At 40.7% G+C, this 17,059-nt stretch overlaps 1 protein-coding gene across 3 annotated transcripts; it reads left to right on the top strand.

Annotated features, from left to right (window-relative positions):
- The first annotated feature begins 15,156 nt into the window (after positions 1-15,156).
- On the top strand, positions 15,157-16,594 carry LOC131253902 (uncharacterized). Of its 3 annotated transcripts, XR_009175342.1 has the most exons (5): positions 15,157-15,277; positions 15,376-15,722; positions 15,856-16,002; positions 16,102-16,262; positions 16,383-16,594. XR_009175342.1 is itself a non-coding variant. In XM_058255013.1 (3 exons), exons 1-3 carry the CDS (start codon positions 15,847-15,849, stop codon positions 16,444-16,446), a joined length of 381 nt encoding a protein of 126 aa, XP_058110996.1. In that variant the 5' UTR covers positions 15,734-15,846; the 3' UTR covers positions 16,447-16,594. The 3 variants fall into 3 exon arrangements, 2 of the variants coding, with proteins under 2 accessions (XP_058110996.1, XP_058110997.1); XM_058255013.1 differs by lacking the exons at positions 15,157-15,277; positions 15,376-15,722 and having other exon boundaries at positions 15,734-16,002; XM_058255014.1 differs by lacking the exons at positions 15,157-15,277; positions 15,376-15,722; positions 16,102-16,262 and having other exon boundaries at positions 15,734-16,002.
- Positions 16,595-17,059: the final 465 nt, after the last annotated feature.

Genomic DNA, 17,059 nt, shown 5'->3' with positions numbered 1-17,059 from the left:
TATTCTCGAGCCCATGATCAGGGACTCCAGGAAAACAGTTGTAGGCCTCAAGTTGGGCTACCATACCTCTTTCTTCAATGGTGAGGAAGGGGGGAAAATATGGATTTTTAGTAGAAATCTCCCTGATATAGCGTTGAAGGCTACTTCAAATCAGACCATCTCCCTATCTGTTACATTACCCCCGCTTCAAATCCCAGTTATTCTATCCTTTGTGTATGCTAAGTGCGATAGACTTAAGCAGAGACCTCTTTGGGAGGAGATAGGGACAATGGCCAGAACTATGCAGGGCCCCTAGATCATTAGCGGGGACTTCAACACTGTTGTTAAAGTGGCTGAGAGAAGGAGTCAGAGACCTCAAGATCTCAGCAGTTCCAGGGAGTTCGCTGAAGCCATAAACAGTGCTGGTCTGATTGATGCAGGGTTTTCCGGGAGCCGGTTCACCTGGCGTAACAACCAGCAGGGTCCTTTGGGGGTGTGGGCCAGGTTGGACCGAGTGCTCATGAGTGGCCAATGACACTCCTATTTCTCCAAATTTTAGGTGGACCACCTCCCCTATTCCAGTTCTGATCATGCCCCCCTATTGCTAGTCCTTCCTATGTAGATTTTCTCGAGCTCTAAGCCTTTTCGTTTCCAAAGGATGTGGCTCCAGCATGAGTCATTTCAGCAAGTGGTGAAAGCTTCCTGGGATTCTGAGGGCGCGTTGGACCCCATGATGAATCTGCAGGTGAAGCTTGGGACAATTAAAAATGCCCTTAAAGTCTGGAACAAGGAAGTGTTTCAGAATATTTTTTCCCAGGTTAAATAGGTGGAGTGTACAGTTAATGATCTTGAAGAGAAGCTCCTGTTTCTTCAAGGATCCCCTCCAAAGGAGACTCAGGCGCAGCATGATTTGAGTGAGGCCAAAGCTTTCCTTCGTCGTGTGGAACTCATGGAGGAAATCTTTTGGAAGCAAAAGGCTAGAAATAGTTGGCTTGAAGGAGGGAGATAGGAATACAAAATTTTTCCACTCCTCGGCCAAAGAAAAGAATAGAAGATCGCTGATCAAATCCATTCAGCTAGACTCGGGGAGGATTGTGGATTATTAAGATCAAATCAAAGTGGAGGCCGTGAGATTCTTTCACATGCTATTTTTCGCAGGAGTTGTTGATCAGGAGGAAGCCCTCCTCTCTTTGATTCCTCAATTGGTGTCGGCTGAAGACAATGCTGATCTCATGGCTGCCCCGACCCTCTTGAAGTTAAGCAGGCAGTCGATGACTTCCCAAGGGATGGTGCGCCTGGTCCGGATGGCTTTTCAGGTGCCTTTTTCGCAGGATGCTGGGACATCATCGGTGTTGCCCTGCTGAAGGCAGCAGCATCTATCTTCGCTGGAGGAACTTTTCCTAGGGCTTTCACTTCTTCACTTATTTGTCTCATTCCAAAAGGTGCAGCGCCTAAGAAATTTTCTGATTATAGGCCCATTAGCCTATGCAACAATGTATACAAGATCTTCGCTAAAATCATTACGACTAGGCTGAGTAAGGTTCTCCCAAAGATCATCTCTCCCGAGCAAGGAGCTTTTGTCCAAGGGCGATCTATAGCTGAAAATATTGCGCTCTCCCAGGAAGTTCTTCGAAATTTAAACAAAAGAGTGCGAAGGGGAAATTTAGCGATCAAGCTGGACATGGAGAAGGCGTACGATAAGGTCGAGTGGGTCTTTCTCAAGAAAATCCTAAAGAGGTTTGGTTTCGCGGGGCAGTGGGTGAAGATAGTAGAGCGATGTTGGTCTAATTGTTGGTTCTCGGTGCTCATTAATGGTGAATTAACGGGTTTCTTCAAATCCACCAGAGGCCTCAGACAAGGAGACCCATTATCTCCCAGTTTGTTCATTTTGGGAGCGGAAGTGTTGTGCAGGGGAGTCAAAAATCTGTTTGATTGGGGTAGCTACAACCCCTTTCATCTAGGCAAGAGTTGTTCCCGGATTTTCCATTTGTTGTACGCTGATGACACGTTGTTATTCCTAAACGGGGGTCTCAAATCCATTCGGGCCATGAAGCTTTTTCTGCACTGCTATCAAAGAGCCTCTGGCCAGCAAATTAATCTGCTCAAGAGCAGTTTTCTTTGTTCAGGTCGCATTTCTGCCATCAGGGCGTCTTCTATTCAGTGGAGCCTCAAGATGTCGAGAGCCTCGAAAACTATGCAGTATTTAGGGGTTCCGGTTGGCGCAGGGAGAAGGAAATCAACCGATTTTCAACGGTTGATCGACAAGGTGGACAGCAAGATCAGAGGGTGGCAGTCTCGTTGCCTTTCTCAAGCTGGCAAAGTTATTCTGCTACAAAATGTTTTGAGCAGTATTCTGATCCACATGTTAGCGGCAGCTTCTGTTCCTTCTGTTGTACTAAAGGATTTAGAAAGTAGGTTTGCAGACTTCTTTTGGAGCTGGAATGAGGGTAGGAAGAAGCTCCATTGGAGAAGCTGGTCAGAGATTACAACGCCCAAGTCCGAAGGGGGTTTGGGTATTAAGAAATTGGCCGACGTTATGAAGGCGATGCGTCTTAAAATGGTGTGGTCCATCAAATACCAGGGCTTTCGCAGCCTTTGGGGTTCTTTCATCGCCTCAAAATATGGTAGAGATTTAGCAGATGATGGTGGCGCAGGGCGTTGAATGTCAACAGTCTCCCCTATGTGGAAAAAAATTCGAGAGTTTTTTCCTTACATGGATTCCAAGGTGATTTGGCAGATTGGGAGAGGAGACCGATGTCTTTGGAAGACCGACTGGATGGGGCAGGGCCCTTTGGAGAGCAGAGTCACGGCCCCTATCCCCGCGGCGTTGCAGGGCTTACAAATCCGTGATTTTCTGGGGCAAAGCTGGGCCTCTTCCGCCTTCAGTGGTGCCTTCCTTCCTCTCGTAGGAGACCATCAACTTCATTTTTCATAGAGGTTTCTGTACTTCCGAAGAGCCAATGATGTTGATCTGGCCTTTCTCCCCTGACGGAGAGATCTCTGTTAAATCAGCTTGGGAATCCAGTCGTCGGTCCAGGCCCCGGGTCTTTTGGGCAAAGCGAGTGTGGCATACCCTTCTGCCTCCTAAAATCTTGCTCCTCACATGGAGATGCATTCAAGGAGCGATCCCGGTCAAAAGCGTTGTGCAGGACAAAGGGGTCTCTTTGGCGTCGCAGTGTGTCTGCTGTGACAGGGCAGCGGGTCGGGTCCCGGACTGTGAGACTTCTCCCCACCTTTTTCTTCTCAGTGATAGGGCCACAGCGATATGGTCGCATTTTGCGGACATTTTTGGCAAAAACATGTTGACAACCACCTCCATTGAAGATAGGCTGCGACAATGGTGGAACATGCCTAATCTTGGGGGCTGGGGTGGGGTCCTCAATAAACTGATCCTATGTATCATTCTTTGGGAAATTTGGAGGGGCAGAAATGAAGCGAAATTTGAGGGAATGCATCCTTCTCGGCATACGCAAGTCTTGCTGGTCAAAGGGTGGGCCCATGCAATCCTCAATTCTCGAGCCCCGGCTCGGTCCATCTCGTGGGTTTATAGTCTGGTCCTAGCTGGCCTGGGGATCATGGCTCCTGCGTGTCCTTCGAGGAGGGCCCAAGTTGTGATGTGGCACAAGCCCCCGGCTTCGTGGTTTAAGCTAAATGTGGATTGGTCTTCAATGGGCAACCCAGGAAAGGCGGGAGGAGGAGGCATTTGCAGAAATGATCGGGGTGATTTTATTTTTGGGTTCGCTGCAGGTTATGGGGTGTTGTCGAACACTGGGGCAGAAGTCAGAGCGGTCCACGATGGGTTGTTACATTGTCTTAAAAGGGGTTTGGCTAATATTATTATAGAATCGGACTCCCTCCAGGTTGTGAACATGCTCACTGGGGAGTCCTCTATTGGTTGGAAATGGAGGAATTGGTGCAGCAGGATCAAGGGTCTGATGACCTTGGGCCAAGTCAGATTTCAGCATACTCTTAGGGAAGGAAATGGGCTGGCGGATGCCTTGGCTGGGCGGGGTAGCTCCTCGTAGCTTTCAGCTATCTTCTCAGCCAGATCGGATCTCCCATGGGAGGTCAAAGGGCAGATTTTTCCCGATAAGCTAGGGTTAGGTTCAATGAAGGCTTAGGGGAGGTGTTTAGTTTGGTCCATATATCCAGCGGTGGTGTCTGGTTCTAAGGTTTCTTTTCCGATTTTTTTTTTTTTTTAGTTGTTGGTTTTGCAATAGGATCCTCCTCACTTTTATCAGGAGATCCCAAATGTGTATAGGCTGGGAGGGGCCCCCTTTTTGAGTGGCCCTCCAGGTGTTTTCTTGGAATATAAAATCGAACCTTGAAAAAAAAAAAATGACTGCTCAATGAGGCTATTTGATACCTCGAAGCAGTATGAGCTCTCAAATCCTCATGTCCCGAGATTCATCGTGTGGGCCCCACATCAGTCTGGTTCCATCGTAAGCTTGCAGTGGTACCAGTACCCACTGGAGCACACCTCTTTAAATGAGCCTTCGATGTTTAATGTCTAATAATTTTGACAAGATAGGATTTAATTGGAACGCTGACCACTGAAAATCTTCTAGGGTCCAAACCTTTGTGAGATCTGAGACGTTCAAATGAGGAAGTCCTGATGACCCATGTCAAAATCTATTCCTCATTAAGTGATCTTCACCATCTGATTGGCGCCTTACAAATGGGCATTGATAGCAACTATCCAGTAAAAGTGGCTTGATGAGAGGTTTACTAGTGCAGTAATTTATATTTCGTTCGATCGTGTGGCCAAGTTAAGAATGAAGCACATAAAGGATTTTATTATTATTATTATTATTTTAAAATGTATTCAAGATCATTTTCAATTTATTGTTATAAATATTATATATTTTTATTATAAGGTAATACAATTAATTTTTATTTAATATTTATTTTTAATTGTACCATAACATTCCTTAGGTTTCAAATATTATTAAAAAAATAAAAAAAAAAAACCAGTTCCGGATCCTTACTCTTGCTCCGGTGGTAGACTCTTAGGAGTTTCAACACCCGGTCAAGGGTTCGAGGATAGAGCTTTTGTCGCTCTAAGTTATGGGATGAGCAAAATATCAACTGTATCGGGAACTTAGGTGGACCACATGATATGAAACTATGGAAAATCATACCTAAAACATCTAGTAAAAATACTTGGTAGGGGCACTTTAAAACTAAAATTTGATGTGACCCCTCATCCAAGTGGGACACACGCAATGAATGAGCTGAATATCTAAAACATATTGATGTGACCCCTCATCTAAGTGGGACACTCACAATGAATGAGCTGAATATCTAAACCACGTCTTATTGGACCCTATATACAATAATAATAAAAATGTTTTAATGGGCAAACATCCTCTCTCAATTGTGGTTTGGCCCAAGTCATAGATCAGCCTGACTTTTAGGCCCATAGGATCATCATAGAAGAGTGCATCTGATTTTTTATTTTTTATTTTTGGGTTAGCTTGTTAGAACACACCCATGTCAGTACACACACTCCATGTTAGCCACCCCCGCTAGGGATCGATAAGAGTGCATCTGATTGATACGATGGATTTCCATCATACATCACGCCCTAAAAAGTTCCACCTCATGGCAGTCAACATCATAGTTCCTTTTCCCTGTATAAACGTGTGCGCAGGCATGTGAAGCAAGCTGAGCAAATGTAAGCGCTGAAACGTTACGATGCATTAGTAAAAGAAAAGAAAGAGATAACCAAACTAGGGGATGAACAGCAATCAGTCGATCAGCCATTTCATTTCCTTCCCATGAAAATTTCTAAATACCAATACCTTTATCTAAAACCCCTCTCATGTCCTTCAATAACTGATGATTTTTACCATTTCTCTTTTGCTGATCAAACACGTATTTGCCACATCAGTGCCGGTTTCAGGGACGGGGATTGCGTCCTACCCCCGCCCGGACGGTAACCTGTCCGGGCAGGGCTCTATGGGGCCTACCGTGATGTAAGTATTTTATCCACGCCGTTCAACGCTTTCATCAGATCATTTTAAAATACGAATTAAAAACTGAGGCAGGTACAAGGCTTAAGTGGACCACAAATTGGGTATTGAACTTCCACCATTAAAAACTTCTTGGGAGCTGGAAAAGTTTCGGATCAAGCTTATATTTGTGTTTTCACTTCATCCACGTCTAAATTACCTTACGAATAGGTTGGATGGTAAAAAAAATATATATCACGTTGGCCCTTAGAAAGGTTTCAACGGTGGTTTTCATGATCAGTGCAGCTTCCTTTTGTGTGGTCCACTGGAGCTTTGGACCTGCCTAATTTTTGGCATAAAACCTTAAAATGATCTGATAAAAGTGTTGAACGGCGTGGATAAAACACTTACATCACAGTGGACCCCAGTAGAGCCCTGCCCGCCCGGACTGGGGTAGGACGCAATCCGCGTCGCGGTTTCAGGCCGCACTTAAAAAACTTATCTCCTGTCTTGTAGGCGGATTTTCTGCTATAACCTTTGCAGGAAGTTGCTACGCAAGGATGTGAGTGGGCCAACTGCGATGTTTGCAAGAAATCCAATTTGTCCATCCGTCTTTTGATCTCATTTTAGGACCAGAGACAAAAAAAAATGAGGTAGCACCGTTGAAACAAGCTTATGGCTATAAAAGTTTTGTATCAGGCTTTTTTTATTTTTTGTTTTGTTTTTCACTTCATCCCAGTGGAATTGACCTTATAAATGGTTTGGATGGCATAACGTCAAGGTTGAGCCCAGGAAGGTTTGAATGGCGCCCAGGAATTTCTTTCCCTAATTTCCCTCCCGTGTGACCCACTTGAGTTTTGGATCCACCTCATTTTTAGGTACTGGTACTAAAAATAAGCCCATAAAACGGATGGACGGAGTGGATTTCTCACAAACACTATTCGAGATCATTTTAAGAGGTACTATGAAAAATTAGGTAGATCTATGACTTAAGTGAGCCAAAAGAGCGGGAATTGGAAAATCGGAAAAAGAATTGGGAACTATTGAAACCTTCCTCAGCCCCACCTTTATGTTTATATGCCATCCAAAACTTTTAAAAGGTCATTCCCAGGGATGAAGCGAAGACATAAAAAGCTTTACTTAATACAAAAGTTTCATGGCCATGCCAATGTTTCAATGGTGGTCCTTGAATCCACACTCTTTCCTGTTATGTGATTCACTTGAGTTTTGAATCACCTTTATTTTATTATCGCATGTCCTAAAATTGTACTCAGAAAAAAAAAAAATTAAAAAAATAATAATAATAAAAGATCAGGTGGATTTCTACCAAGCATTGAACCCCACCTAACATCCCAAAGTGCACTAATGTTTTGGATCATGATTAATTTGTGTGTAGGGGAACAATCAATTCATTTTTTGTTTTTTGTTTAAGGGAAAATATATATAAAACCACCAAGCTAGCTGAACTAATGTAAGCACTGAAGCGTCAACAGCTACTGCACTTCCTTCTTAGGAGAGCGATATATGCTTCCGCTTGTCAAAACTTGCTAGAAGCTCCCAGCAACTTGCAACACGGATGCTGGCCTCCCAGCGTAGGTCCCATTCACCATTGATTGTGTTGATGTCTGCGAGCTAGTTATCTTCAATCTTGAACCGTTTTGCCCATAACTATCTGTAATCTACAAAATAAAGCATAAATTTCTGTAATGTAATTGGAGAACCATTTGTAGGAATCACAAAAGGCAGCTATGGATTTTCCATTGTATGCCTTTATTATTGCACTTGATTCCCCAGTAGTGGGGTTGTCCACAGATGAGCCATATAAATTCAACCCGACTTGGGGGGTCCCATTTCACCGGATTTACGTTGGGATCATTAATGCTTACTACTCTTTGGTTCTTGCCCTTAGTTTTGGACGGGGTAAAACCAATTCATGGAATATGTTGTTGTTTATAATAAAATTTTACAAATTATATCAATGGTGCATATTGTGACACGTGGCACATTGGATATTTCTAAAGCGTGCGCCAAATATTAGGAAATATACCGTATCTTTGTGGAGCCGGCTCAGCATTAAAGCAATCTCCAGATAAGTTTGAATGACAGTTAAAGCCTTATTGGATTACGTTTAAAAACAAAGGTATACAACGATTTTAAAAAAACAAAAAAATTAAAAGGTGTAACCACTCTTTCTCAACTGGTTACACCTGAGGATACCACATGGACGATCTCTCTCTCTCTCTCTCTCTCTCTCTAACACTATAAAAAGAGGAGGCAAATATGAAGAAGAGATCTCATATTCTCAATCCCTCAAATCCAGAAATCAAACCTGAAATCCTGCAAAGGAAGCAAAATCAATCCAATGCAATGTTGTTTATCTTAGTCTACGATCAGCCCATCCACCGCTCATCATTCATGGACCCTTAGGTTAGAAGTAGTCCCAACCTGTCCATGTGATCATGCTGGACCAACTTGTAGTTGTAGCCAATAGTTGTAATTTTCTTCCATCTTTATTTGTGCGCTAGATCTAAAAGAAGATCTTAGTCCTGTAATATGTCCGCTTACACTCATACGTATGCTTGGTTGGCTGTAGTTGTAACCCTTGGATCTGCCTGTGACCTGCTCATCAAAACACTACTCCAAGAAGCATCCTACTACTCTCAGCTGAATTGGTGATCCCATTTCAATAGTAAGTTAAACATATATCTACATTCATCTCTTGATCTCTTTGTTTTGACCACACAATTGTTGCACCGTCTAAAAGTCCTTGATTGTCAAGGTAAAAAAGATTTCATCGGAGGAAGGGCCCTAACCTCCGCAAGTCGCCTGAGTTGAATAGATGGCTGACATGTTGGTCATGCAACCAAGTACTGCTTTATCTGAACGCCAGAGGTCAACAGTCGTCACGGTTTAAATTGGACCCAATCTGATGTAGGGATGAACGTGATGAGGATAACTACTCCAAATCCACAGAGCTTCTCTGGACTCCTCACAGAGACTTCTCGAATCCACGAGGAAAGAAAGCAGAAAATAGAAATAAATTCTAATAAATTCGAAATTGATAAATTAATTAATAAAAACGAGTTCACAATCCTTTAAATAGGGGTACCAAGCAATGGGGAAGAAATTAGAATCAAACTACAACTCAAACTCTTAGAATCCGCGACTTACTATAAATAGTAAACTTACTATTTATAGACGGTCGTGATGTCTACTAGTGCGCAAGGTTTTCGGCCAAAAATAGTAAGTGTCCTATTTGGCTTCAACAAACCGTTCTCCTAATTATTCTAAGCTCTTTTCACGTTGGGCGCAACTCCTAAAGCCCGACGGATGAAGAGTTATAATCAAACTAAAACTTAATATTTATTGTAAAAACGAAATTAAAATAGGGAAACGACCATCGATCCAGGGGTTTTTCGCAATTCCGGGCTGCGCAACCCGACGTAGCGGGTTGGTTGGCTTCAGTAGCTCGTTCTACCCCAAAATCATATATTTTACGTCAAATAACTCATTCCGGATTGCAAGATAAGCCCGATTTAAGGTTCGATGGTCTGGATCACTTCTGTCGTCGACCGGGCCTTTTCTGATCCATCTTAGCCATGTAACTGTCAGCGACCCGCTCTACATCAATCTCCTCCACTTCAAAAGAACTCGTCCTCGAGTTCTCATCATGCTCTGGTTCATGATACTTGGTCAGGTCCGCGATATTGAAAGTCTGTGAGATTGCCATGTCATCTGGAAGATCAACAATATAAGTGTTATCATTGATCTTTCGAATGATTGGGACAGGTCTAATCTTCTTATTTTTTAACTTGTTGTACGTCCCGGTCGGAAATCTCTCTTTGCGCAGATGGACCATAACGCGGTCGCCCATCTCGAACACTTTTTGTTGCCGATGTTTGTCCGCTTGTTCCTTGTACTTCTCGTTCGAGGCATGTAGCTTGGTCTGCACTTCTGCATGGATGCCCATGATCTTGTCTACCATATGTTCTGCTGCAATGTTCGTGCCTGAGTGCTTGGGTAGAGGGACCAAGTCAAGCGTGTGGCGAGGCACTCGTCCGTAGATAATCTGGAATGGTGATCTCCCTGTCGAGCGGTTCACTATGTTGTTGAATGCAAACTCTGCTTAGGACAAGGATAAATCTCACTGCTTCGGTTTTTCTCTTGAAATACAGCGAAGGAGGTTTCCGAATGTACAATTCACAACTTCGGTCTGCCCATCAGTCTGTGGGTGGTAAGCACTATTGAATTGAAGTCGTGTATCGAATCGATTCCATAAAGTCCACCAAAAGTGGCTAATGAACTTCGTGTCACGATTGGAAGTAATGGTCTTGGGGACCCCGTGTAGCCGAATGACCTCTCTGAAAAATAAATTCGCCACGTGTGTTACATCGAGAGTCTTCTTACATGGGATAAAGTGCGCCATCTTTGAGAGACGATCTACCACCATGAACACCGAATCTATGCCGCATTGTGTTCGTGGGAGACCAAGCACGAAGTCCATTGATAAATCCTCCCAACACTACAAAAAAATGGCCAAAGGCTACGGACTATTCTGACTTTTTGCTACGGCTATAAACCGTAGCTCATTTGCTACGGCTTAAAACCGTAGCTGAAGCTTTAAAACTGTAGCTAAAAGCTAACTCCGCCAGACATACATGCAACCTTGGATACCTCATAAGAGACTCTACGAAGCCCATTAAAATGCATGTACTCCATCTAATACATCTATCCATTTTTTAAGAGTATTTTAGAGCAAGAACCCAAAAAAGAAAGTAGATCGAAAGAACAAGTGGACCACACGGTAGGAAAGAGTGTAGAATAATCCATTGATCGATGGTGTGGTTCAATTAAACCTTTGATTTGCCTAGATGTTGGGTCCATTCCCTATTAAAAAAATACAAAATTAATGGACGGAGTGGATATATCGATTGCATCAAGATGGACCCCACAGAGCCCTTGACAAAGTCGTACATCCAAATCCCGTCAAATGTGAACCGTAGAGGGCCTCTTATGGATTAGTCAATGGCTACGGTCAAATTGGATTTTAGCTACGGTTAAAAACCGTAGCAAGACCGTAGCAGGGAAAAAGCACAAAACCGCGTGGCCTTTTTTCTTTTCCCCCTCTCACGAAACATTCATTTCCCTCCCTCCACTCAACCCTATTCCCTCTCAGGTACGTCCCTTTCTCTATCTCTCGATCTCCCCCGCCCCTTCTCTCTGTCTCTCTCTCTCTCTCTCTCGATCTCCCGCACTCCTTTTCTCTCTCTCTCGATCTCCCCTCTTACGAACTCCTCTTCTCTCCCTAACCATCCCCTCCCACTCGATCTCACGAACTCCTCTTCATCAATGGATGATTTCGAGTTTTTGCACTCCTGGTTGTGAAGGATCTAAAACCTCTCTCTGCTGAAAGATTCAGAACCCCTCTCTCACTCCTACTCACAAAAAATCAAAAATCCCTTTTCCGCTGATAGATCTGAAAGCAGAGCTCTCTCTGTACTTGTCGCAAAAGTAACAGGCAGAGCACCAAACAAGCTCTTTAAGGAAAGGTTAGTTTATGTAGAAACAATTTTCAATCAATTTTTTGTTGCTTGTTTCCAAATTTCGGATGTTTAGATTTAGGGGTTTCTGATTATTATTTTTTTATTTATACTTTTTTTTTACTGAAATTGAATGTTGAGATTAGAGTTTCTAAAATTTATCTGTAAATTTGTTGTCTGATGATGTAGAGGGGGATTTCCCTTGGAAAATGCATGGTGTACCCTATTGTGAAGCTTAATGTGGTGTTGTGGGCTGCGGCATGGTTTGATCCCGAGCCAATTGATCGTTGCTTCACTAACATCAATCTAGTGTCTAGGGACCAAGAACATGTGGAGGAAGGGATGCTAACTGTTTGACGAAATTCCCAAAGCGCATGTTGCACAGGCATGCACCTCTTATGTATTTATCGCAACTTCTTTCCATTAATATTTCAAATATATATTACAATAGTTATCATAGGTTTTGATTTTGTTGTTGCATTAATTTGAATTGCAAGTAGGTTTTGTTGGGCAGGTGCATGCTTTATATGCACAACACTAGCAAGCTTAAAACATGCATATATGGTTATACAGCCACCACCTTCAGGTATATATCCTACGTCCTCCTCCAAACATGTGGAAGTGTAACCACTGAAGTAAGTTGTAATGCATTTGTGGACTTATGGAATTGAAAATATAGCCTAGGGAGCAGGGACGAGTTGCCTTAGCATGTTGGCTGCTATGCTAAGGAAACACTCTTTTATGAAAGCTTGGGCTTGGCAATAAGAACACAAAACTCTTACAGATGCTATGAGCATGCAATTAATTACAAAGGTTTATTAAAATCAACCAGTTGCTTTGAGAAATAAAATTATGGTTCCAATAGAATATCCTATGCCTGTGCAATTCAATTGTTTTGCTAAGCTATGGTTTTGGGAAAAGTGTGTCATGATCAAGGGAGGTGATTCAATAATTGTGTATGGAAAGAACCGTTGCTTTTGTAATTGGCCATGAATATTTTTATCGTAGCAAGGTACTGCGGTATTTTTGTTATCGTTCTATGGAACATTTTGAAGGGCTTTCCTTGATGTGATGCAGTCCCAATTTATTCATTTTTGTATTATGTGCAGGCTTGTTAATGTTCATAATTGCTAGCATGTTTGATGATCTTTAATTTAGTGTTTTGATGATTTGATAAATTGGTTTTTCCTTTGCCTAAAATAGCATTTAGATGTCTGCACTCTGCAGTATGCAGCATGATTTTTATTTTTTAATTTTTTTAATTTTTTCATTATGTTTTGCTTTGTTTTTGTTTTTGTTTTTGTTTTTGTTTTTTGTTTTTTGGTTTCTTTTAAGAAATTCCCATCCCACTTAGAAATTTTAGAAAGCGCTTGTATAAAAATGTTGTTTTAACCTTGCTATCCATATGTGCTATGAGTGATTCAGTAAAAAGAGATATGGAGCTGTTGGTGAGAAATGAATATTCGTCATGGCCTGAGGGTAAACAGGAAAATGCTTTGTTATGGCTAACCATATCAGAAATCTCCATTTTGCACATTGTAAATGTAAATAGAATGTAATCAAATTCCTTTCAAGTGGGACATCCATTGCTTGACAAAAGGAAAAAAAAATGTATTGGCCCTGTAAGTATTTTTGGACTGACAGCTATCTCTGTTGGTGCAAATTAGCTAGACTGTCCAAATCATCTTACCATGAAGCCAGATATCCATGGTATTTAGCTCATTGTTTTGTTTTCAGAGCTAATATTCTTACTCACGGTTGTCTCTTGGACCGACGTAAATCCCTAATTATATGCATCTTGATGGTTCTTTCCTCTATTAATGCATTTTGTACTTGGTTTTTATTAGCTCATGATCTGCTCTCAATGGTAATTTCATGTTCTTAGTCATATTGTTCTTACTCACGGTTTTTTTTTTCCAATGGCTTTTTAAAGATACTCTTGGATTTTTACTCACACTACTTACTCACAAGCATGGCGTCCATGTGTGGTAGGCGGTTCATCAAAATGACATCTAAGGAAATGAAAAACAGCCTACATTCAAAATACATGCATGGCCCATTTGATTAGAAGTTGAGACTATGTCCTTCTTTCTCGACCAAGGTAGGTACAAAGTAAGTTGATTTTATGGACGACGGGGATCTTCCTATTCCATGTCTGTGTAGTATGGCTAGGTGTATGGAGGCAAGTTTTTATATGTTCATGAGACTGCACATCGAGTAGAATCATTTCCGCACATCTTCCAGTTCCATGTTTTTCTAAAGTCATCCTGGTAGATATCCGGCCTACTTATTTATGCTGTTGATAGCGGACTTCTACTTTATTGAATATGAATACTAACTAATTGCAATTTGGTCATTTCCACTTTATTGAACTTGTTATTGCAATTTTATTGGATAGTGCATCCAAATGCTGCCTAAATAGTCAGTTTGTGTTGGATTAGAAGTATCACAGTTGCGAGAACATACAACCTAAATTGATTCTACCCAAAAAAAACCATTGGGCTGAAACTCAGAAGATAAAACAGAATCATGTAATGAATGTAGCACAGTCTCTCTCTCTCTCTCTCTCTCTCTCTCTCTCTCTCTCTCTCTCTCTCTCTCTCTCTCTCTCTCTCTCTCTCTCTCTCTCTCTCTCTCTGTATGTATGTATAAACCTGTATAGGTCCACATGCACTTATGCATAGCCCATTTATGTAGGTTTAGATGTGTTTGTGTATGCATATGTAACATGTTCATGTGTATGCAATATGCAGACAAACATGGATAATTGGATATTGTATATATACCTAGTTTGCTTTCTAAATGACTGCAGATAAAAAGTCTTTTGGGGAAGAAAGTGGAGTGGCTTTATTATATACTTCAGGCATTTAGAGCTTTTGGGATGGTGGTTATTTACATTTTTAGTTCATTGGCATAGGAATCTCTTCAAGTTCATTGAGGCTGCATTTGGATGCTCAGTTGAATTCAATTGCAAAATTTCAATTCATTAAAATGGAAATGACTAATGGAGTAGCTCCTTTTCAGCTATGAAGTGATATGAAGGATTTTTTTACTTTATGAGAATAGTGGGATTAGCGAAACAGGGTTCGTAACACCAATCTCAAATGGCTAGGATGATGCGGTGGTGATTATGGAAAAAAAAAATACTAATATTAATTCTTGCAGATGTAGTGAAGTAATCTATGTGCCTGTGGTCCTCTATCAGAATTCTAGTAATAGTTTTCCTTGCTTGCATATATATGTTGTTGCATATACTTGAGTAAAAATAATTTTAATGAGTTGCATGTAGTAATATATGTGCCTGGCCACGGAATTCAAGTAGTACCTTTGCTTACATATGTTGCATTATTTATCAAATCAGTTGTAGTTCTTCAAATTTCAGATTCTTTAGGGACCAATTAGATACTTGGAAATTATTGAATTGGAAATTGGAGTAGCATAGAAAACCCAAAAACGAACATATGAAGTGATAAAAAGGAAATGAAATGAATTTTATGTTTGTTGAATCGTGAATGAAAATCCTTCCTGATGTGCAGGTGCTTGTTTGTTTGTCTTATTTAACATTGCTTGTTCCATTTTCTATGTGCTTTTTTATTTTTCTTTGAGTCTGATCTTGATTTTTCTATGTGCTTTCCATTTTCTATGAATAAACTGCAGGTTTCTCGTCTGTTTGCCGAGTGGTTTCGGATTTGTGAACTTCCTGGCAATACTGATGTCGCTTATACCCATTATATCTCACAGTTACAACAAAGTGGGTTGCTTAAAGGGGATGATCTCATGGATCACTTTTTCCGAATCCTCATGGTAAACTTTTTCCGTGGTTTGTATTATGTTTCCATGAGAATCCTCCAGACCCTCACAATTGTTAAGAGTTTTCCTTCTCTTTCTACCTATAATTTCAGGAAATTTCTGTAGCAAATTGTTTGGCCACTGACATGATTAATCCAAGCTCATTGTCCCTATAAACGCCACAACAAGTCCAACATCTCTCATTTGCTGTTATTGATATGTATGCAAAGCTTGTGGTTTTAATTATTAAGGTAGCGATCTTTTTGGTTTTTTTTTTTTTTTTTTTTTTTTTTTTGTGGTTATGGGAAATTTCTTTCAGTTGTAACAAATGTTGCTAGTTACATTAACCTCAGCAGGTGTTTGCTTTAATTAATTCGATGATTTGTAACTTCATTTATCTTTGTTGTTGTTAGTATTGTATGGTGGACCAGGGATCAAGTAAGTGTTTCTCTTGCCCAAGGTTAATTGAAACACATGCACAAGGAAAATTTTTTGTTTTGTTTTTTTTTTTTTTTGTTTTAAAATAAAAATAAAATTTATACTTCTGCTTCCATTATGGTTACTTACAGTGTTCTCATTATGACATGTGGCAGATTTTGTCAGTGATTGTGAGAGTTATCCAAAAGGATGCAGAAGAGAAGAAAGCTGTTTTTAGCCGAAGGGCATATTTCAGATTGTTTCTGAACTGGCTTTTGGACCTTGGTTCCCTTGACCCTGTCCTTGATAGTTCCAACTTTCAGGTATGTGTTACTCATGAATGCCATCATTATCTTCTTTCTCCTCATCTTACACAACTGTGGTATAATCAGTTTTTTTTTTTTTTTTTTACTTGTGGGCAGGTTCACTTTCTGTACAAAGGCACTGTAAGGGTGCTCTTGGTACTGCTTCATGATTTTCCAGAGTTCCTTTGTGATTATCATTTCAGCTTCTGTGATGTGATTCCACGCAGTTGCATTCAAATGCGGAATGTTATTCAAAGTGCATTCCCAGGAAACATGAGGTTGCCCAATCCTTCTACTCCCAACTTGAAGTTGGCTGCATTACGATTTTGTTTGAACTTCCTAATCAATATTTAATAGTTCTCTATTAAGCTAGCATCTTTCTTCTCTCCTGAATGCAGATTGATTTGCTGGCTGAAATCAGCCAATCACCGGGCATTCTCTTTGAGGTTGATGGTGCTCTGAAAGCAAAGCAGATTAAGGCTGACATTGATGAGTATCTCAAGTTATCTTAAGTTGTCATTATTTTTCTCTACCTAACATTGAGAAATTCTCTTATTTTCATATTTACATAGCCAACCATGCTATACTATTTTATAAGTGCATGTTGCCAAATCATTAGTGCATATTTTATAGCAAACATTTTTCATGTAGTACAGCTACTAGGAATCCTAGTTTCTGAAAACAAAAGAGAACAATTATAAATCCGGATTTGAATCTAAATCATAGGATTCAAATCATAGAATTGTAGGATTCATCTAGATAAAAAAAGATTCAAAATGGGATTCAAATCATTCTACTTAAGTTCAGCTCAAATCATAAGTTGTAAATCAACTATGATCATAAGTGATTGATTTGTTTAGCCAAGTAAGCATGAAAAAATAATAATAACGATTTCTAGTTCCTGTAATGAAGAGAGTGGCCCTTAAATTGAAGTCAGGTCTCTTTTTAGTCCAACTTAAATCTAGTGGACTTGCAATTTGGAGCCTAATCCATCATAAATAGAACCTAGTTTTGCTACTTAGACCAATAATTGCCAATCCGTATAATAGTGCATCCAAATGCCATTTAAGTATAT

The sequence above is a fragment of the Magnolia sinica genome, chromosome 8 (assembly GCF_029962835.1).
Source record: "Magnolia sinica isolate HGM2019 chromosome 8, MsV1, whole genome shotgun sequence".
NCBI lineage: Eukaryota > Viridiplantae > Streptophyta > Magnoliopsida > Magnoliales > Magnoliaceae > Magnolia > Magnolia sinica.
This window is presented reverse-complemented; position numbering and strand designations above follow the sequence as displayed.

What these genes read in the sequence shown, in the direction of transcription:
- LOC131253902 (XM_058255013.1), top strand. Translation starts at nt 15,847, where the DNA reads ATGTGGCAGATTTTGTCAGTGATTGTGAGAGTTATCCAAAAGGATGCA. An exon ending in TTGATAGTTCCAACTTTCAG is followed by an intron (nt 16,003 to 16,101) that starts GTATGTGTTACT and finishes ACTTGTGGGCAG; the next exon opens with GTTCACTTTCTGTACAAAGG. An exon ending in GCATTCCCAGGAAACATGAG is followed by an intron (nt 16,263 to 16,382) that starts GTTGCCCAATCC and finishes TCCTGAATGCAG; the next exon opens with ATTGATTTGCTGGCTGAAAT.